Source organism: Hyperolius riggenbachi, chromosome 3 (assembly GCF_040937935.1).
Source record: "Hyperolius riggenbachi isolate aHypRig1 chromosome 3, aHypRig1.pri, whole genome shotgun sequence".
Classification (NCBI taxonomy): domain Eukaryota; kingdom Metazoa; phylum Chordata; class Amphibia; order Anura; family Hyperoliidae; genus Hyperolius; species Hyperolius riggenbachi.
Genome location: NC_090648.1, coordinates 187,991,060 through 188,006,258, shown reverse-complemented (window position 1 = coordinate 188,006,258; position 15,199 = coordinate 187,991,060). Strand labels below are relative to the sequence as shown.

Below are 15,199 nucleotides of genomic sequence, written 5' to 3'. Positions count from 1 at the left end.
CACCAGGGCAGGCTGCAGTCACCCTAGTCTGCACCCAAACACACTGATCTGCCCCCCCCGCCCACTGATCGCCCACAGCACCCCTCAGACCCCCCCCTGCCCACCCCCCAGACCCCTGTTTGCACCCAATCACCCCCCTAATAACCCATCAATCACTCCCTGTCACTATCTGTCAACGCTATTTTTTTTTTATCCCCCCCCCCTGCCCCCTCCTGATCACCCCCACCCCTCAGATTCTCCCCAGGACCCCCCCCCCCCTGTGTACTGTATGCATCTATCCCCCCTGATAACCTGTCAATCACCCGTCAATCACCCCCTGTCACTGCCACCCAACAATCAGCCCCTAACCTGCCCCTTGCGGGTAATCTGATCACCCACCCACACCAATAGATCGCACGCAGATCCGATATCAGATCACCTCCCAAATCCATTGTTTACATCTATTCTCTCCTCTAAACACCCACTAATTACTCATCAATCACCCCCTATCACCACCTGTCACTTTTACCTATCAGATCAGACCCTAAACTGCCCCTTGCGGGCACCCAATCACCCGCCAACACGCTCAGATTGCCCTCTGACCCCCCCTTATCAATTCGCCATTGCATTAATTACATCTGTTCTTTCCTGTAATAACCCACTGATCACCTGTCAATCACCTGCCAATCACCTATCACCCATCAATCACCCCCTGTCACCCCCTGTCACTGCCACCCATCAATCAGCCCCTAACCTGCCCCGTGCGGGCAATCTGATCACCCACCCACACCAATAGATCGCCCGCAGATCCGACATCAGATCACCTCCCAAATCCATTGTTTACATCTATTCTCTCCTCTAAACACCCACTAATCACCCATCAATCACCCCCTATCACCACCTGTCACTGTTACCTATCAGATCCTAATCTGCCCCTTGCGGGCACCCAATCACCCGCCCACACGCTCAGATTGCCCTCAGACACCCCCCCCCCCCTTATCAATTCGCCAGTGCATTAATTACATCTGTTCTTCCCTGTAATAACCCACTGATCACCTGTCAATCACCTGCCAATCACCTATCACCCATCAATCACCCCCTGTCACTGCCACCCATCAATCAGCCCCTAACCTGCCCCGTGCGGGCAATCTGATCACCCACCCACACCAATAGATCGCCCGCAGATCCGACATCAGATCACCTCCCAAATCCATTGTTTACATCTATTCTCTCCTCTAAACACCCACTAATTACCCATCAATCACCCCCTATCACCACCTGTCACTGTTACCTATCAGATCAGACCCTAATCTGCCCCTTGCGGGCACCCAATCACCCGCCCACACGCTCAGATTGCCCTCAGACCCCCCCCTTATCAATTCGCCAGTGCATTAATTACATCTGTTCTTCCCTGTAATAACCCACTGATCACCTGTCAATCACCTGCCAATCACCTTTCACCCATCAATCACCCCCTGTCACTGCCACCCATCAATCAGCCCCTGTCATTGCCACCCATCAATCACCCCCTGTCACTGCCACCCATCAATCAGTCCCTAACCTGCCCCTTGCGGGCAATCTGATCACCCACCCACACCATCCGATCGCCTGCAGACCCGCAGTCCGATCACCTCCCAAGTGCATTGCATCTGTTCTCTCCTCTAAACACCCACTAATTACCCATCAATCACCCCCTGTCACTGCTACCCATCAGATTAGACCCCCATCTGCCCCTAGGGCACCCAATCACCCGCCCACACCCTCAGACCCCAGCCCTGATCACCTCGCCATTGCATTACTTGCATCTATTCCCCCCACTAATCACACCTTGAGACACCCATCAATCACCTCCTGTCACTACCTGTCACCCCCTAGCACACCTACCCATCAGATCAGGCCCTAATTTGCCCCGTGTGGGCTCCTGATCACTCGGCCAAACCCTCAGATCCCCCTCAGACCCCCTTCCGATCACCTCCCCAGTGCATTGAGTGCATCTATTTTCCCCTCTAATCACCCCCTGAGACACCCATCAATCACCTCCTGTCACCCCCCTAGCACTCCTATCCATCAGATCAGGCCCAATACAACCTGTCATCTAAAAGGCCACCCTGCTTATGACCGGTTCCACAAAATTCGGCCCCTCATAGACCACCTGTCATCAAAATTTGCAGATGCTTATACCCCTGAACAGTCATTTTGAGACATTTGGTTTCCAGACTCCTCACGGTTTTCGGCCCGTAAAATGCCAGGGCGGTATAGGAACCCCACAAGTGACCCCATTTTAGAAAAAAGACACCCCAAGGTATTCTGTTAGGTGTATGACGAGTTCATAGAAGATTTTATTTTTTGTCAAAAGTTAGCGGAAATTGATTTTTATTGGGTTTTTTTCACAAAGTGTCATTTTTCACTAACTTGTGACTAAAAGTAAAATCTTCTATGACCTCGCCATACACCTAATGGAATACCTTGGGGTGTCTTCTTTCTAAAATGGGGTCACTTGTGGGGTTCCTATACTGCCCTGGCATTTTAGGGGCCCTAAACCGTGAGGAGTAGTCTAGAAAACAAATGCCTCAAAATGACCTGTGAATAGGACGTTGGGCCCCTTAGCGCACCTAGGCTGCAAAAAAAGTGTCACACGTGGTATCGCCGTACTCAGAAGTAGTATAATGTGTTTTGGGGTGTATTTTTACACATACCCATGCTGGGTGGGAGAAATCTCTCTGTAAATGGACAATTGTGTGTAAAAAAAAATCAAACAATTGTCATGTACAGAGATATTTCTACCACCCAGCATGGGTATGTGTAAAAATACACCCCAAAACACATTAAACTCCTTCTCCTGAGTACGGCGGTACCACATGTGTGGCACTTTTTTACACCCTAAGTGCGCTAAGGGGCCCAAAGTCCAATGAGTACCTTTAGGATTTCACAGGTCATTTTGCGACATTTGGTTTCAAGACTACTCCTCACGGTTTAGGGCCCCTAAAATGCCAGGGCAGTATAGGAACCCCACAAATGACCCCATTCTAGAAAGGAGACACCCAAAGGTATTCCATTAGGTGTATGGCGAGGTCATAGAAGATTTTATTTTTTGTCACAAGTTAGCGGAATATGACACTTTGTGAAGAAAAACAATTCAAATCAATTTCCGCTAACTTGTTGCAAAAAATAAAATCTTCTATGAACTCACCATACTCCTAACCGAATACCTTGGGGTGTCTTCTTTGTAAAATGGGGTCATTAGTGGGGTTCCTATACTGCCCTGGCATTTTAGGGGCCCTAAACCGTGAGGAGTAGTCTTGAAACAAAAATGACCTGTGAAATCCTAAAGGTACTCATTGGACTTTGGGCCCTTTAGCGCAGTTAGGGTGCAAAAAAGTGCCACACATGTGGTATTGCCGTACTCGGGAGAAGTAGTATAATGTGTTTTGGGGTGTATTTTTACACATACCCATGCTGGGTGGGAGAAATACTTCTGTAAATGACAATCTTTTGATTTTTTTACACACAATTGTCCATTTACAGAGTTATTTCTCCCACCCAGCATGGGTATGTGTAAAAATACACCCCAAAACACATTGTACTACTTCTCCCGAGTACGGCGATACCACATGTGTGGCACTTTTTTGCACCCTAACTGCGCTAAAGGGCCCAAAGTCCAATGAGTACCTTTAGGATTTCACAGGTCATTTTGCGGAATTTGATTTCCAGACTACTCCTCATGGTTTAGGGCCCCTAAAATGCCAGGGCAGTATAGGAACCCCACAAATGACCCCATTTTAGAAAGAAGACACCCAAAGGTATTCCGTTAGGAGTATGGTGAGTTCATAGAAGTTTTTACTTTTTTGTCACAAGTTAGCGGAAATTGATTTTAATTGTTTTTTTTCACAAAGTGTCATGTTCCGCTAACTTGTGACAAAAAATAAAATCTTCTATGAACTCACCATACTCCTAACGGAATACCTTGGGGTGTCTTCTTTCTAAAATGGGGTCATTTGTGGGGTTCCTATACTGCCCTGGCATTTTAGGGGCCCTAAACCATGAGGAGTAGTCTTGAAACCAAATGTCGCAAAATGACCTGTGAAATCCTAAAGGTACTCATTGGACTTTGGGCCCTTTAGCGCAGTTAGGGTGCAAAAAAGTGCCACACGTGGTATCGCCGTACTCAGGAGAAGTAGTATAATGTGTTTTGTGGTGTATTTTTACACATACCCATGCTGGGTGGGAGAAATAACTCTGTAAATGGACAATTGTGTGTAAAAAAAATGAAAACATTGTCATTCACAGAGATATTTCTCCCACCCAGCATGGGTATGTGTAAAAATACATCCCAAAACACATTATAGTACTTCTACTGAGTATGGCAATACCACATGTGTGGCACTTTTTTGCAGCCTAACTGCGCTAAGGGGTCCAAAGTCCAATGAGCACCTTTAGGCTTTACAGGGGTGCTTACAATTTAGCACCCCCCAAAATGCCAGGACAGTGAACACACCCCACAAATGACCCCATTTTGGAAAGTAGACACTTCAAGGTATTCAGAGAGGGGCATGGTGAGTCCGTGGCAGATTTCATTTTTTTTTTGTCACAAGTTAGCAGAAATGGAAACTTTTTTTTTTTTTGTCACAAAGTGTCATTTTCCGCTTACTTGTGACAAAAAATAATATCTTCTATGAACTCACTATGCCTCTCAGTGAATACTTTGGGATGTCTTCTTTCCAAAATGGGGTCATTTGGGGGGTATTTATACTATCCTGGAATTCTAGCCCCTCATGAAACATGACAGGGGGTCAGAAAAGTCATAGATGCTTGAAAATGGGAAAATTCACTTTTTGCACCATAGTTTGTAAACGCTATAAAACTTTTACCCAAACCAATAAATATAAACTGAATGGTTTTTTTTTAATCAAAAACATGTTTGTCTACATTTTTCACGCTGCATGTATACAGAAATTTTACTTTATTTGAAAAATGTCAGCACAGAAAGTTAAAAAAATCATTTTTTTGCCAAAATTCATGTCTTTTTTGATGAATATAATAAAAAGTAAAAATCGCAGGAGCAATCAAATAGCACCAAAAGAAAGCTTTATTAGTGACAAGAAAAGGAGCCAAAATTCATTTAGGTGGTAGGTTGTATGAGCGAGCAATAAACCGTGAAAGCTGCAGTGGTCTGAATGGAAAAAAAGTGCCTGGTCCTTAAGGGGTAGAAAGACTGTGGTCCTCAAGTGGTTAATTCACCTTTTCTCCCAAGTTTTCTCCTGGGTGATATTTTCACAGCACATCAATAAAATACCTTGTCTGCACTCTGCAATTGAAAAAGTACCGTAGCAAGTATGGTAAGGGAAAAAGTACTGTCAGAATTATTCTGAGAATGTTCTTGTTTTTTGGTCACTTAAAAGCCATTTTAAACTAAGGATGAAAAATGTTCTCCAAGGACAAAACTCAGGACAAAAAGTGAATTGGATCAGGGAAAATGAGTTTATAAGCGGTTCTATCATAGGTGGAGATAGAATGTATATTGCTCCCTAAAAATGGTTTTGTTTTATGACCTTCCTACATGATTCATTGAAATTCAGGGAAAAAACAAAAAACAAAAAGCACGTTTAACTTACCTGAGGTTTCTTCTAGCCCACTGCTGACGTCCTGTGTCCGCGCCGGGACAAAATGATCCTCTGGTCCCCCGCCGCGGCTCAATTTTGTTTCCTTCAGTCCCTGGCCACTGTACCTATGCATTTCTGGTACAAGGTGTTCTCTTACTGCGGCTGCGCAGGACACTCCCAGCATTTTGAGCAGGAGCGAGGACGCATGCGGCCAGGGCCGCTGACTTGTAAATTGGTGGTAAGGAAAGTGAGCCATGGCAAGAGACCGGAGGATCTTTAAGTACTGGCGCAGGACAGGACGTCTGCAGGGGCTCGGCAGAAGCCCCAGGTAAGTTAAGCAGTGTTTTTTTTTCATTACAGGTTTCCTGTAAAGGCAATCACCACATCAAATTCAATGCTCAAAGTTGACAAAACTGCCATGGCTAATAGGCTGGTTCGGCAAGGCTTCAGGTGGGGGGTTGTTTACTGTTAATGTTGAGCACACTTCAGGTGCTCTCTAAAGTGAAACTGAAGCTACACTACAGAGCGGAAAAAAAGTCAGATTACTCATCTATGGAGAGTAATTGTGGTAGGGGTGGTTCAGCACCCTGTAGAAAAAAGGCACAGGAGACAAAAGATGGGAGCCCAGTAATGCAATACCTCAGTAATTGCAATGGAAGTAAATAAATTAAAGGCACTACTCACAAAGGGAGGTTGCTGGGGGCAAGCAACCACAGGAAGCAGGTGGAGACAACAAACCCGACTCTACTCCTGGTGGTCCTAGCCAGAACCAGAAGGATGGTCGCTCTCTTAGTGGAAAATGGGGGACAGAGTCCACTGTGGGGACTCCACTAGTGGTCTGTCACCACCCCTCGGACAAGGTCTGTTCAAGGGTATACTTAGCACAACGAGGGAAAGAGGCGCCCTGGTATAATAAAAGCATCTAAAATCAGCTTAAAAACAACAGGTAATAGGAGGTAGCTTACCTCAATGACAAAATCTCTGTAATCAATACAAACGATTTTTATTAGCACAGGCAACGCGTTTCGCGGGTCTCCGCCCGCTTCATCAGGCCAATAGCAGTGCCAAATAGAAAAAATCATCTAGCATAGGGAGCATCGGCTCGGATTTTTTCTATTTGGCACTGCTATTGGCCTGATGAAGCGGGCTGAGACCCGTGAAACGCGTTGCCTGTGCTTAAAAAAATCTTTTGTATTAATTACTGAGATTTCGTCATTGAGGTAAGCTACCTCATATTACCTGTTGTTTTTAAGCTGATTTTAGATGCTTTTATTATACCAGGGCGCCTCTTTCCCTCGTTGTGCCATCTATGGAGAGGGAAGGCTCTGGATCTCATAGAGCCTTCCTGGTCCTGTTTCGGGGTACTCGTTACAGTGCTGTCATACCCGTTGCAGGTATTTGACGAACTGGTTGAACACGCTTTCTGGGATCTTCAGAAGGCTTCATAAGCACTTGGGTCCTGGCGGGCTTCCGAAGATGGGCGGCTACATACTGGGCATGTGCGAGCGCACTCATGCATGTGCAGTACAGAGCCACCTGCCTTTGGGCTTCTGGAGGCTGAAAATTTCAACAGGGGACAGGGCTGGAACACGGACACGTAGAGAGGATCTGAAAGGCTCTATAAGACTCACCCCCCTTCCCCCCACAGTACTTTAAGCATTATTTTAGCTTGAGAGCTTACGGTTTAGGTGCATATAAAATATAAACTGTACCACGCGGCTTATAACAGAGACTGGCAAACAGGAGTGTCAGGCTTACTGTCAGTTACTGGATTAGCACAGGTGTTGAAAACGAGTCATGAAGCCTCTTGCTGTGTGCAGCTAATTACTGTTGCTAAGTGTGAAAAGTAGAGCAGTTCTAGCTTACTGTCAGCTTTGATAATTCTTAGCTTTTTGCAGTTTGAAATGGAAAGATAAAACTCTTAATAACATCGTAATAACATAAAACTTGGACTTGTGCAGCAAGATCTAAACTTCTGACAAAAAAAGCAGATATTGCTTTACAAGTCTCTGGGGCAGGTGATCAAGAGTGTTTGAGATACAAATCTTAGGAGGTTTCTAGAAATCATGCAGAACTGTCTCAGACATTTTATGAAGGTGCAATTTCCCTCTAAAACGGTTCTACTGACAGTCGGTAGGGTTCTCAGAGTTAGTGCAGTCAAGGAGAGAATCTTCTGAGTGAGTTAAAGGGACCTTGAGTAGTAAAAATAAATGAAAACAGGACTTACCTGGGGCTTCCTCCAGCCTACCATAGGCTGTGAGGTCCCCCGGCGTCCTCCTGGCTCTTCTCCCAGTCCCTCTGCAGAAATCACGACCGGTGACACCCTTAATGGTACTGCACATGCGTGGTTCAGAGTTAGAAAACCGTGCATGTGCAGCAACGTCACGTCGGCCGGTGTGATGACGCATAGCGTCACTGTTAAGGAAGTGTCGGGCCGACACTCAGCCCGGGTGTCGCCGGTTATAATTTCTGCAGCGGGACCGGGAGAGGAGCCAGAAGGATGCTGGGAACCTCGCTGCCTACGGTGGGCTGGAGGAAGCCCCAGGTAAGTCCCGTTTTCATTTATTTGTACTGCTCAGGGTCCCTTTAAAATGTACTGTGGCAGTTTTAACACAGAAAAAGGGGATTAACAATAATATTTAATGATAAAATAGCAGCAGTCAGAGCACTTATTAGGGAAGGATAGACTGAAGTCAGTCTGGATACTCCTGCTTTATAAAAGAAAATGTGTCTCTCTGTTCTTATAGTATATAAAACTTTATAAGGAAGAGATGACCACTGCTGAGAAAGAACTTTAATTCAGTTTTGTGGGGAATACAACAACACTTATATAGTACAAGCTGACAGTTCAATCCCCCAGTGTGGCAGCTTTGCATGAGTTTTAGATGTGGTATCAACCAAGTCTTATTTCTACAATAATTTTGCGCTGATTTTGGTAGTTCTACTAGTATGGCGTTTCTGGAAATTCACGCAAAACTAGTGCAAAAATCTTGTTATTTTGTAAGTAAACAATTTACTCGCAGAACACATGCAGATTACAATTATGACTAAATAAGTAGAAAATGAGAAGAAAAAATTCATAATTGCTTTCATAAACCTGCCCCACAGGTAAGATGCCAGGGTTAATTCACCATGATTGGGAAAAGTGCAGAACACCAATGATCCTGCAAACCTGGTCTGGATTATTTTATTTTTTTCGAAAGATGCTGTACTATTAGGTATCAAAATTCTGAAACCCACAAATGGGTCATATTACAATTCAGTGGTGATTTCTGAAATGTTTGAACTACAGTTTATGGTAATCCAGGCAGCTGCACACGCCCAGCAGAAACACTGAAGCTGCAGGCATGTGCATCCACACACACAGAGAATTCACAGACTTCATTTATAAAGCCATGCGATAGGTTTATTAAATAACCTTTTTAGCTAATAAATCTAGGATATCTGAATTAATAAAATTAAAAACCAAATCTCAAATTCTCACTGAGGGCACATGCAAATGACCACAGCTGCACAAATATAAGTCATTTGCTAACCTTTTAGTACCCCACTGAAATCTTATATGACCCAGGCAAAGATTGCAAATGTCACTGGAAAGCAGCCAATTATTTACAAAAAAAATCCACTCCAGAATTGGTAAATCTCTATGCACTTCACTGTTCTCCAAGCCTAGGAAATCACCCCTAGGTGTGCAAAAGCCTACAACAAGAAATGTACTAAGAAAAAAAAGGCCCCACTGATATGAGGTCTCCCTGAAAATGATAAGGATATGTTAATTTTAACATAAGCTTTCTGGGGGTAGTAAAATTAAATAGTAAGTGGTCCATCAAGTTCCTGTGCCAACTAATGAATAAATCCAAAAATGAAATGATACATTTTGATTAACCACTCTTGTGGGCCACACATCTATGCCATGCTTGTGGCTGTTTAAGCCTGACACAGAGTAGATTTAACGCCACCAGATTCTGCAGTGAACGCTCAATTAAACTGCTTCTAATACCTGCTGTCTAATTACAGCTGAGTTTCATCGACTGTTCTGTGCAATTTCAGCCAGTGCTGCCAAGGTATTAATACTGCAAAATACACAGATGAAACTCGAGCAATTAGACTATCCTGAAAAAGTCCACTTATTTCAGTAATTGAACTTAAAAGGTGAAACGAATATATGAAATGGACTCATCACATGCAAAGAGAGATAGTTCAAGCCTTTGTTATAATTTTAATGATTATGCCTTACAGCTTACAAAAAAAAAACCAAAATCTCAGACCATTAGAATATTGTGAAAATGTTCAATATTCTAGGCTCAAAGCGTCAGACTCTAATCAGCTAAATAATCCACAAACACCTGCAAAGGGTTCCTATGTCATATATTAGTTTCACCTTTTAAATTGAATTACTGAAATAAATAGACTTCTGAACAATATTCTTTTTTTTCGGGTTTCACCTGTACAGCTTTACTACCAGATCAGGCAATAGTCCTCACATCCAGTATTTTGTGCCCAGTATTTTTCAGACTATAAGACGCACCTAGCTTTAGAGGGCAAAAACCAGGGGACAAAATATATACTAAAGCTGGTGCGTCCATGGTCCAGGGCTGTCTGGTAGATGTTCTGACTCAATAATGTATCCTCCTCAAGTCCCCTGCAATGCCCATATGTAATGTAAATAGCAGTGGCAGCTGTGTATCTCCCCTTTGTCTGACATAATTATCCACAGTAGCCTATGCATCTGCCCCATGTAATATAATTAATGCATCTGCCCCCATGTAATATAATTAGTGTTGTATATCCTGTGTAATGTAATCAGCATTCAATACCCTGGCTGCCTGTGTAAAGTGATTAGCATTCAATCACCCCGCCTCCCGCCCGTGTATAGTAATTAGCATTTAATCACCCCTGCCTCTCGCCCGTGTAAGGTAATTAGCATTCAATCACCCCTGCCTCCCGCCCCTGTATAGTAATTAGCATTCAATCACCCCTGCCTCTCGCCCCTGTAAGGTAATTAGCAGCGGGCATCACTCACCTGAAACTGGAAGCCGGCGGTGAAAAGCTGTTCATCTCACTCATTCTTTCCTCCAAGTGCCGACACTTCCTGGTCGCGTCATTACATTGGCCTACTAATTAGGTCAGACAAAGGGCAGATACACGGCTGCCGCTGCATTTTCACGTTACGTATGGGCAGTGCAGGGGGACACCGGGGGCATTGCAGGGAGTCCCTGACTCCCTGTATTTGGACTATAAGATGCAGGGGCTTCCCCCCCCCCATTTTTTTTTTTGGGGGGGGGGGGGAAACTGCGTCTTATAGTCCGAAAAATATGGTAGTGCCTGGTTTGAACTTATACAGCTGCACACATGCAGAACTGATCGATATTTACCGCTATATCTGTCTATTTGATGACTGAGAAAGAAATCGACTCTTAGTTGTTTGAAGAATTCACTCCTGATCCTGATGAGGAGAAAATATTGTCTTGTGTCCACCAACCTTCAGAATAATAGAACACCTACCTTGGCAACAAAATAGTCCCACATGCTAAGTTCTGGTGGAATGAACTTTTCCTTATAGGTTGGTCTCTCAGCAGGAACTGGAGGCGGGACTGCCACATCCTTCACTGGCCTTCCAGGAACCAGCATTCTCATATTAAACCGGCGTCGATGCTTATCTATTTCTTCTGTCAGGGCAGGTATTGCTATGGGAAAGGAGAAATCACAGAATTATGAGGGATTACTATGACAAGGTTACGATAAATCTTCATGCACAATTATGAATCGAATTACAAAAAAATGTAAATAGAATGTAAACCATTGAGTCAAGATGTGGAAACATAGTGCCAGCATAACAATCAAAACATCCAATCTGATATTTTATCATGCAGTAATTGGAAAGTGCTTTTAAACAGATTGTTCAGTGATCAAAGGAAGGAATACAGATGAGGTTCCAGGCACAGCAATCAAAACGCTGGTTTCTCACCACACACTTGAGACTCTTGCCCCATATCAGTAACTGAAGTATTGCGTTTAATGGTTAGTAAAGTAGTCTCTGTTGTAGGATGCTCCTCATTTGGAAAAGGAAGAGCACACTGTGCCTTTTGTTGCTCACTACCTGAATGAGATATATCGAGCATTCATATAAGCAAACTGTAAATGACCAACTCTACCATAAACAATGCAATCCTCTATTAATAATTTGTAGTCAGTGAGCAGGAAACACTAAAATTAAAGAAACTGGTGCACAGATGCATAGAAATTATTGAAGTACTTGAAGACAAGGTTTACCTGGAATACTCTCTGGTGGCTTTCTAGGTTTCACTACGAGCTTAACTCCACCTCCAAAAACGGCTGCCCACATTCGACCATTAAGAGGGTGAGCAGCTAATCGAAAGAGTTCAGTGCTGGAGTCAGAGGCGAGGGCGTGTATCAGTAGGCTTACATAGACTGCAACAACAGCTTCACACAGCAAGACATTGAGCTTGGGCTGGTCCTCATCCTGAGCTGTGCTTAGTAGATTGATAAGGGAGCTAACACCTGGAAAACAATGCAAACCAAAAATATAGCTAATGGCAAACTTAAAAGAAAGGAAAATAAGTTGGTTAAAAAAAAATAATAATAAATCAGGCAGATGTATATGTTAGGTTGTATTTGAAGATGACTCCTATGGCAAAGCTATGGCAATTTGCTTAAAATGCCTAAAGTAATAGGCACTTTGTTCATGCCAGCAGCACTGAGTGTTTTTCATCCAGCACGCCTGAACCGTCAGAAAGGGCAGTAACTTCCAGGAATGTTAGGCGCAATCCATAATATGCTTTTGTGCTACTTTTTATCAGTTTTCCCCAGTGAAAAAGTATCTAGTGAAATTGAGTGTCACTGTTCCCAATCCCACTACAAACAATTTGAGTGTCTGTTTTTGAAAATGCAATGCATGCAGTTTTTTGAGTCAGTATTGTGCACAGCACCACTGAACATATTAAAAATTGTACACATAATGGTAGAGCTATAAGATTTCTTATCAGGCTTTGACAGTAACAGTGTGTGAGAAGTTAAACTGTCAGCAAACAGGTAATACCACTGACAGAGCTGCACTTCCACTACGGACCTGACCAACATAGCTGATGTGTAAAGCAGGAAATGGAAAACTTTTCCAAGACCATTGAACTGATTAAGAAATGCATAAATGCAGAGTGAACCCCAGTTTTAAACCCCACATAAGCATGTAAAGCAGATCTATAAAGCTTACCTGGCCATGCGGCAGGGGGTGAATTTGGTGTGGCATGTTCTTCAATGCTTTCAGTTCGAAGCCGCCGCCGTTCACTTAACAGAAGTCCTTGGTAAACCATTCCTGTAAACTGATTTGCTTCCGTTTGACTACTGTGCAAAATAATTGAAAATTACCCAACAATACAAACAGAAAATGGCATTCAACAATCAATAAACAGCTGGACACAGGTTCACTTTATGAAATGTAATAAGTGAGAATCCGGCCTGGGTCTTCCAGTTCCTCCCTCGTAAAGCTGGCCAGTTAGCCAGCAGCTACTCATGTCTACTAATTTTGTTGCCAACATCACATGACTAGAGATGGTTGTGTTGGTCAGTGGCAGAATCTTGAGGAGGATAGTATGTACTGAATTTATATTAAGGGCCCGTTTCCACTTGTGCGGTGCGGAATAGCCGCCGATTCCCCGCTGATCAAATCACATGCGGGTGCGATTGCGAATGCGTATTTTACCGTGATTTCGCATGCGATTTTGCATAGGTTAGTATTTATGCGATTTTAACCATGTCACTGCCTGTGTGATTTAACATTAGTTTCTATGCGAAATCACGATAAAATACGCATGCCATTTTTCTTATTAAATACATTAGCGGCGATTCGCATAGCGGTGTGCGAATTCTGAGGGCTCTTCCGTGCAGTTTTCTCCCGCACAGAAGAACGCTCAGGATTACTGACAAGTGGAAACAGGGCCATCCACTTGTATTGGCTATGCGAATGCACATGCGGACAACGCATGCGGAATCGCGATAGTGGAAACGGGCCCTGTAAGTAAACCTAGGCCTGAATCTCAATCCATAAACAGGCATAGGTTTACTTAAAGTAAAAATAACATCAAACCTTCATAAAGGAAAAACAATTCTGAATACCAGTTTGGAGAAAGTAGCAGTAAATGGATTCACTCCTTACTGTGAAAAATACCACCATTACTGTATCGAATGTTAAAAATGACAATGATAATCACATCATTTAGCCTCCAAATTCAGAAGAGAACAGCAACATATGACCCCTACAGTAGGATTTCCTTCTCTGGTTGGGCAAGTTCATTGACAAAGTTAATTTACACACTTTTCCTTGATAGAGAATATTTAATTATGTTTCCCTTGTTAGCTCACCTGTTTTGCTGTTATAAGATAACACATTTAACACATTATGCAATAATAAGATAACACATTTATTTACTTCTCCTTGCCTTTGTTGTGCTCGGCACACACTGTACAATTCAGTGACTTTTTTGATATCTCAGTAGGTGGTTTGGGTGTTCAGCTCTATCTAAATGCTCAACTTTCTGATTCAGCCTCAATGGTAAAGTGCATCTGTCTGACCCTTTCATTGAGCAGTTGTATTTGGGTCGGTTAGATCGAATTGGCCCTATAACCCTCATATATCAGGAGCACAGCCATTAGCTACAAGGTATTCACTACTCGTATAGGTGATTTCTGTAGCTTGCCAGTTTTATTAGCCATTTTATTATATTATCTTACCCATTCTCAGTTATCCACAATTCGGATAAATTAGAGCCTTCGCAGAATACTTCCTCACACAGAATGAGGATTAATTTGTATGCACCTATTTGTTTTGGATGATCATATTCTGTACAATATTTCTTATCTATTATATGTAAATGGAGCAGCTACAGTAAGTGGGGAAATGTGTCCAAATCGGTTACCCTGTAAAGATGTCTTGTAGCATGAATCATTTCATTTCAGAGATGTATTTCAGCTTTAAAGGGAACCTGAACAAAAAGGAATATATAACCTGAGCCACCAATTTGCTTAATTTTTATATTGCAATGGATGAAAAACCTAATCTGTTCAAAACCCTATTTGAAAGCTGTAGAATCCATTGCGGAGGTCTTCATTAGAGACAGATGCTAAAAGCCTTTGTTTCCAGTCACTATTATTATTAGCAGCCTAATACAAGGTTAAAAGTAGTGTTCCCTCCCCTCACAGCAGATGGCTGCTGGAATCTGAGGGCCACCACTCTGGCCCTTTTTGTTTTTCTTTTATGCTGCTCATACATTCTCTCTACTGATTAGAAAAGCTTTATATGCAGGTGCATTATCTGCAGCAATGTATTTTGAAATTCACCACATGAAAATTCTCAAATTGATTTTTTTCTTGTAACTATACAAAGCGCAGAACAGAGACATGAAAGGACAACAATTCATGTGGGTCTAGTCAGGTCTGACCAGGATTAAAGGGTTCACAAACTGCAAAGTGTCAGCTTTCATCTTCTCTGGAAAATGAGCTGAAATACTTGCTAACTATGCACATCATACTAAGGAATCCCAGAGCATTCTTTTTATCTTTTATTGGTCATCCCTTTCAAAATGAGACAGAAAAAGAGCAGAATA

General features: G+C 43.0%; 1 protein-coding gene across 4 annotated transcripts in view; it reads right to left on the bottom strand.

Moving 5' to 3' along the window:
- DMXL2 (Dmx like 2) overlaps positions 1 to 15,199 on the bottom strand; it is a 210,867-nt gene that overhangs the window by 39,738 nt on the left and 155,930 nt on the right. For 2 of the 4 annotated variants that reach the window (XM_068275436.1, XM_068275438.1), the window contains exons 27-29: positions 12,811 to 12,941; positions 11,853 to 12,101; positions 11,085 to 11,266 (exon numbers count right to left, since the gene is read on the bottom strand). In XM_068275436.1, the coding sequence (XP_068131537.1) occupies positions 11,085 to 11,266; positions 11,853 to 12,101; positions 12,811 to 12,941 (562 nt within the window). The remainder of the gene's footprint in view (positions 1 to 11,084; positions 11,267 to 11,852; positions 12,102 to 12,810; positions 12,942 to 15,199) is intronic. The other 2 variants (XM_068275437.1, XM_068275439.1) reach the window with 1 other exon arrangement.